Raw genomic sequence first — 7,363 nt, 5'->3', positions numbered from 1 at the left:
CCTTTATTCAAAGATGCTCGAAGAGTGAGCTGCGGTTAAAAAGTTCATTGCAAGGCACTTGAAGTGTGGCCGTCTAAACGAAGTTCATTCTTCGACGCCGGAAGTTATTGCTGCTGTTGTTGTGCAGTCCCGCAGCGAGAGGAATAAATAACTCCGCAACAGCATCAATACAAAGTGTGGCGTGTAGACTGTACAACAGCAGCAGTAATAGTAGTAATAGGAGTAGATGTAATAATAAACATAATAACCTTAGCAGTGTAAATAGAAACAGCAGTAATGATGATTATGATGATAATGAAGAGAAGAATCGTATAGACACACTGCTTTCTACTCACAAACTTCTAAAAACAAGGCGGTGGGTGAATGTGGAGAGTAATCGCTATCTACACGAACAACAGAATTATACACACTCTGTACGTGAAGTAGGTAATATGCTCGCATCTCTAAACCGTAATGAAAAACATATTCCTATCAAGATGGAAACGTTTATTCGATCACTTCATGGGGATGCACTTGTATCACTATTGGAATATCTTGCCATTTACCAAACACATTGCCTCTTTCAGTATACAGAGAGAAATAAGAGTGAAAAACAAAAAGCCTCATATCTATGTGAACTTTTGTTTGTAGCTCTTATAGATCGAATAGTGGAGTTATCTTCTAAACATGTTGCATTTATTGTTTCTCTTTGTAATGCCGCCGGTATTATTTCTCCAGCATTTTATTTAATTCTCTATTACAGTCGACAATCGTTAAGACGAACACAAGCCATACAAACCTTACGATCTATATGTACAATCTCTACTGGGGATATCTCATCTCCCATGATTTATCACTCTTTTCCAAATATGATGTCCGCTGTATCTATACAAGTTGCCGCGTTAAGTTTTCTTCTCATACGTTGTATGGAATTGGAATCCACATTAGAGGGATACGACACTGGTCAAATACTCTGTCGTGCACTTATTCGGTATTTTGGAAGTGTACAGCCTGATGTTCGCACAGCTTGTCTATGGAGAGCTCGAAAAATGATTCGAAAGCAGCAATATAGTAGTGAACCTGTTAATAGTAGTAATAATAGTAATAATAATAAGCTTATGGAAAGTAATAGTTCATTTCCATCAGAATTAGAATTAATACTGGCTGAAAGTTCATCACCACAGAAAACATTTGCAGCCATGGAAGAGGCAAGTCGATCATTAACTTTAATTAATGTTGATACCGCTTATCTACGATCACTAATCTTGAGAAATTCCGTTACTAACCACAACAAAAAGCAATGGAATGTTAATAGTACTCCTGAAGTAGTCTCAGTTGATCACATCGTTAGACTTCATCAACAATTACCATTAGTAGAGAAACTTCATGGAGAATTAAAATTATCCACCATAGAAGTTTTATCTCAACGGGTGATGGAGTTATCTCATTTGCAGGATGTGGTTAGTCTTGCTGAATCTACTATTCGTTACTGCCCTTTACTATCTCCAGTACTTTTACATCGTATCCTACAACTATCGTGTATTGAGGAAAGTAATGAAACTGCAGAAGCATTTCAATCTACATTGACAGCACTTTATCGTTTACTCCCTCATGTTGATATTCTAGATGTCTTGGAAAGTGCTATTGTATATGGCACTTTAACAGGAATTTCAACACGTAAGTCTGTAAATGACGAGAAAATGACATCTATATCTCTTAGTTTTGTAAAATGTCTGGCAATACATGTTCCAAAGCAATTAGTTCCTACTTTATTTCATCGTCTTTTTCGCCAACGTGAATTAGCAGCATTTCAACTCCCTACTTTTTTACTCCGAGTACTTTTAGAAGTACTGGAATCTATAGATTTGGATTCTCTTTCAACGGAAGATGTTAAATGTATTCAACTCTTTCTACAGCAAGAGCGGCGGAAACTAGTTCCATGGTGTACGCAGAAGGAAGAAGAAATGATGAATAATAGTCATCTGTTAATGGATGCTATTGAAAAGGCTGCAACCCTGCGGACCCATAATATATTTAATGAAAGTAATACTACTACTACTACTACTATTGGTACTACTAGTAATAATAATAGTAATAGTACTAGTGCTATTACTATGAATGCTGATCAACTTTCTCTTTCTATTGAACCAAAATCATCGGATAATACAATGAGTGTTGTTAAAAACGCATTGACATCTATTTTTGGTGTACGAGCGGCGATATTTGTAACAGCTGAAACTGCACTACAACACCGCAAATCACTTTCATGGTTATATGCTATGTATCGTATCTCCGTTTCTCTGCTTTGCGAGTTGGAAGCTTTCAAAGCGTTAGCCCTTTTTCAAGGGAAACAATTACACATTAATGAGAAACAATGCGCTTTGGTACAGTTGTCAGAATCTATTGAAGATGATAATCTTCTAGAAAAAGGAGATGATTTACAAACATCAAATTATGTGTTACATGAAGGGGAATTACGTTCATATATTGAGCAATGGCTCTCAGATGATACAAAGGAAAGTAGTTTACTGAAACAACTGATTTCTTTGGCTTCTGGTGATGATATAACTTCTTCGTTTATTAGTTATGCTGCGCTCTCTCGTCATGATATAGGTGCAATGAATATGATTCGACTTCATTCATGGTCTTCTGCAGTAGTATTTGATCGGGAAAGAATATGTAATAATAATTGTGTATACTCTCAACCTCTTCAAAGGTGTGAAGAAGGTGAGGAAATATCTACCGATGTTTCTGTTTCTACTGTTGGTAATGATGGTAATGATGTTGATAATAAGCATAACATACCTCTTTATAAAGATATTATTGCTATATCCAAGTCTGCCCTTCATTTCGTGGAGTTGCAGTGGAGTGGTAAAGATTATCATCCACCTACTGCTGTTAACACAGTGTGTCTTTGGGCTTACGCAGATCTTGTTGTGTTAGAGAAAGATCCCACCATGAGGTTAAACTACTATGAGGCTCTTCTTCGTCTCTGTAAGTCTGAGAAGGATGTAATGTTTCTACAGCAGGCACCTTCTAGTATTCACCGTGATGTTTTTGCATTTGCTGGTGGAAGGGGAATGTGGCAACAGGGAATTGAATTGATTCGTCTCGCAGAAAGTGTTTCAAAGGAATTCCAACTTCCTCCAGAGGTATATGGACAAGTCATGCGGGCATGTTTAATGCATCGCGTACCAATTCCTTCTTTTCTGCGTGAACGATTTGAGAACATTACTAATAGGTAAATTAATTGTACTACACATGATGGTTACTGTTATTATTATTTATTTATTTTATTTTATTTTTTTTTATTTTTGCAGTTTCTATTTCTTTCTCTCCCCCCCCCTCTCTGTTGCGGTGTTCTTATAGTTGTTGTTTTGTTGTTATTCCTTTATTTCTATTCATGTGTATCTTATTGTTTTGTTCTCTATGCGGCAGTGAGGGACAATACCTATACTATCCCCCCTCTTTACCCATTTCTCATATTCCACCCTTTCTTTCTCTTTCTCTCTACATGTGTGTATATTACGGGTAGTGGTAGTGGTGGGAGGTGATGTCTAATGCGGCTATTTATGAGCGAACGCACATTCTCGTCGGTGATGAGGGGTTGGAGCGACTGCGGGCCGCAAATATTTTTCTCGCCGGCGTCGGTGGTGTTGGCGGGCACTGCGCCGAGGCCCTCGTGCGGGGCGGCGTCGGTCGTCTCACCATCTGCGATCACGACGTGGTTTCCAACACCAATAAGAACAGACAACTCGTCGCTTTAGACAGCACCGTAGGAGAGTCTAAAGTTGCCGTCCTCGCACGGAGATTACATGATATTAACGCCCACTGCAGCATCACGGCATTAGAGGCACTTCTGCTCCCAGAAGACGTGGAGGATATTCTCACACGACAAGCATACGATTACGTGGTGGACTGCATTGATAGTGTGGAGTGTAAAGTGGCACTTCTCGCAGGGGCGGTGCGGCTCGGTATACGCACCTACACATCCTGCGGTGCCGGCAGTCGACTCGATCCTTCACGCGTCACTACCGGCGATCTCTTCGCGACTGAAAACGACGCCCTCGCGCGCTGCTGCCGTAATGAATTGCGAAAACGCGGTGTGCGGCCCGGCAGCATCATCGCCGTGCACAGCACAGAGACAGCGCGTAAACCACTTCAACCGCAGCGGCAGGAATCCGGTGGACGTGATCGCGCCATTAACGGAACGATAAGTTACATGCCGCCGCTCTTTGGACTGTTGCTCGCCGCAGCGGTGATGCGACATGTGTTAGATCCCGCACAGCAGGAAAAAGAGTTCAAGCAGCAACTCAAGAAGATATTAAAGAAGGAGAAGAAAGAGGAACTTGAGCGGCACAACAACAGGAACAGGAAGGATGATAAGGATAAGCGGTCCAAACATGAGTTGAAGGAAGAGGCAAAGTAAAGTACTATACAATGCCAGTGATGGAAAGAAAAGGAGAAAAAAGAGAGAGAGAATGTATTGATGTGTTTTTTTTTTTGTTTGTTTGTTTTGTTTTATTTTTTAGACTTTTCTCTATGATTATTATTATTGTTATTTTTCTTTTTTCTTTTTTTTTTTTGTCTTGTGTCATCATCATCATCATCAGAAATAGCTGTATTAAATTGACGACGCTGCCACGTAACGATATGAACGTAAACCTACAGAAACAGTATGAAGAAGAAGGACAAGGAGAAGAAGAATTACAACAACATCAACAAGAACAACAGCATCGGGCTATTTGGGGACGTCTTGCTATTGCAGAAGTTCCTTATCCCATTATCGCGGCGGATGATGTGGTGATAAGTCTTTACACAAACAGACTTTTATTTCGTGTGGCCTCCTCAACGTTTACAGTAATAGTTTTTCTTCGAGATGTGGTACGAATAGTATTTTTTGCAGAAGTAAACGGTATTGAATTACAAGTGAAACGAGAGGATGGTGGTTATCGTTCCTACATTACTACTTTTCGAGAACCTAATGCTGCTCTTATGTTGTATGATGTGATGCTACCGCTATTACCATCCCATGTGGAAGATAGTTCCCTCGCACAGGCCGTTACTCCTTGTATATATACTACAGATTACCCATTCTCACTACTTTCCTCATGTACGATGAAAGAAGCCGGATTCTACGAATTGTGTCCACGTAATATATCTCCGCTAGAGGGAAGAGATATTGCAAAACATCTCTTTTTTCCCCCAGAACACCATTTTTTACTCTCAAACGAGCCACCCATAATGGCACCGTTAAACACTGCACATCCATCATTATCGTCTTCCATATCATTACCACTCTCTGCACCATCACTGAAACAAGAACAACCAGATTTAGTTATGAGAGAGAATTTCAAACAACCATCTCAACATGTTGAGAGTCTTCAAAGAGATTCTGAGGATGTGAGAAGAAACTCTTTGCAGATTCCTGTAACAGAGGTAAAAGATCTTGAAAGTTCCCAAGATGAACCGCGACTTGTAACGTATGATGTGATAACGGGTGAACTAAAAGATTATGAAGATTACACTCATAATGACTTCACACCATTGTCAGGAGGTAGCGGTACAGTAGTAGACAATATTACTCCCATCTCATATTCACAATCACATCCATCACCAGGACCACAACCACAATCAAGTAATGATTTGCTTCCGACCAGAGGTCCCTCTGTTGGGATGCGAAGTACAACATCTGGAGCACTTCGTATTCCCCGTGGTAGTGAGACCTTTAGTTCCTCTTCTCCTGCTGTTGCTGAAGCCGCAGTAAAGAGAACATCAGGAGGTATTCTTATGCCAGAATCCCGTTCTGTTTCCGCCTATTCACATTGGACTGGTGTAGGCACGACCTCAGCGCCAATGCGCCTACCACGACAGAGTTCTAATGCGTCATCTAATGATCATGTGTTTCATATTTTGGTGAATTACGGCCCCACAGAACAGTTCTGAATATCATAGTTAGGATAAGTTCATGGAAGAAAGAAAGAAAAAATGTCAATTATATCTCTTTTTAGTATTACCAAAGATTTTATGTGAGGTTTTTTTTTTTTTTTTTTTTTTTAATTTCTAGTTTAGTTACTTTTACTATCGTTTTTTTTTTTTTTGGCTATTTTTGTTTTTAACTTTGCTTTTATTCTTTATATGTATCCTTCAGTATTGTGTGAAAACATAAGAGTGCGACGCATTTACATGTACACAGAAACAGAAGAAGAATAAGAAGAGGGAGAGGAGTCGTAAAAGGAAATGTTTTCTATGTACTCAGTAGTGTATTACCTTTGGTTGTATTTTTATTTTTTATTTTATTGTCCCATCTGCCATATTTACACTGTTCCTTTGATGATGATGATGATGATTATTATTATTACTATTATTATTATTTATTTCTTCTTTCTATTGATATCACTTATTTGTTTTTATTATTATTTTTTTTTTCTTATTTTCTACAGTTGTGAAAGAGATTTGCACGGAATAAGAGCTTTAGACTCCTATTACAGATTCAAATAATTACATCTGTGGACCAGCACTTTACGAATCATGCGGCTAGTGCCACTTTTACTATCTCTATTGCTAATCCTAAGTGTTACTACATTGTACACTATTTCTGCTGCTCGTCTCTCCATTGATGATATGGAAGAAGGTGGAAATATTGATGATCAATATGTGGATAGGGTGGAAGATAATCATCCTGTGCATAAATTACTACCGGATCCTCAAGATCCAGAGATGCTTCCTTCTCTTAAGTGCTCCGCCTGCGGTGCTGTGATTGAGGAAGCGATTCATTTAATGCGTCCAGCTATTGTGCGTTATCTGGAACGCAGAAGAAGAGATGCTCAAAAGGGAAAAGACACACAAAACGATAAAGGACCGTCTGAGTATGAGACTGTGGATGCGTTTGAGAAGTTGTGTCGTCGAGTCTCCATGGATTACGCATTGGAGATGAAATCTGAGAAGGTTCCATCGTTGTTCTTTACAAAGTCTAAGGCCTCACAGCGGGTGCATGGCGGTTGGATGCCGTTTTTTCTTTCCTCCACATGTGAAGAACTGGTGGAAGATGAGGAAGACCGACTGAGAACTGAGATCTTCGCAGCTGCAGTAGCAGAGGAAAAAGAAATATCAGTTGCTCATATGGATTTCTTAACGAGAATTGCATTAAGAGTCAGACAGTCTATATGTCCACAGTGGTCACGGTCTGCAAAAGGGTGCGATCCTCGAGGATTCCCGATTGATCCAAGAAAACAACCATTGGATGATCTGTAATGGAGACTCTTGAAATAATTATGTATGTGAATCAGTCTTTTTTTTTTTTTCTTACTTTTGTTGTGCGCCATTTCTTGTTAATGGTCCTTTTTTACTGATTTTTTTTTTTTTTTTATTTGTATTGCTTTGG

The 7,363-nt window shown here is 39.3% G+C and overlaps 4 protein-coding genes across 4 annotated transcripts; all 4 read left to right on the top strand.

Annotated features, from left to right (window-relative positions):
• Positions 1-431: 431 nt before the first annotated feature.
• TM35_000431500 (uncharacterized protein) lies at positions 432-3,224 on the top strand (the record flags this gene model as incomplete). The annotated part of the gene is made up of 1 exon (XM_029030049.1): positions 432-3,224. One exon carries the CDS (start codon positions 432-434, stop codon positions 3,222-3,224), a length of 2,793 nt encoding a protein of 930 aa, XP_028878648.1.
• Positions 3,225-3,532: 308 nt separating this feature from the next.
• TM35_000431490 (ubiquitin-activating enzyme) lies at positions 3,533-4,408 on the top strand (the record flags this gene model as incomplete). The annotated part of the gene is made up of 1 exon (XM_029030048.1): positions 3,533-4,408. The coding sequence occupies one exon, from the start codon at positions 3,533-3,535 to the stop codon at positions 4,406-4,408; it is 876 nt and encodes a 291-aa protein (XP_028878647.1).
• Positions 4,409-4,632: 224 nt separating this feature from the next.
• TM35_000431480 (uncharacterized protein) lies at positions 4,633-5,925 on the top strand (the record flags this gene model as incomplete). The annotated part of the gene is made up of 1 exon (XM_029030047.1): positions 4,633-5,925. One exon carries the CDS (start codon positions 4,633-4,635, stop codon positions 5,923-5,925), a length of 1,293 nt encoding a protein of 430 aa, XP_028878646.1.
• Positions 5,926-6,510: 585 nt separating this feature from the next.
• Positions 6,511-7,233, top strand: TM35_000431470 (uncharacterized protein; the record flags this gene model as incomplete). Its single annotated transcript, XM_029030046.1, has 1 exon — positions 6,511-7,233. The coding sequence occupies one exon, from the start codon at positions 6,511-6,513 to the stop codon at positions 7,231-7,233; it is 723 nt and encodes a 240-aa protein (XP_028878645.1).
• Between the last annotated feature and the right edge of the window lie 130 nt (positions 7,234-7,363).

Source organism: Trypanosoma theileri (genome assembly GCF_002087225.1).
Source record: "Trypanosoma theileri isolate Edinburgh chromosome Unknown TM35_Tth_43_V1, whole genome shotgun sequence".
Lineage (NCBI taxonomy): Eukaryota > Euglenozoa > Kinetoplastea > Trypanosomatida > Trypanosomatidae > Trypanosoma > Trypanosoma theileri.
Note: the sequence above shows the minus strand (reverse complement) of the source record. Positions and strands in the feature narration are given on the sequence as shown.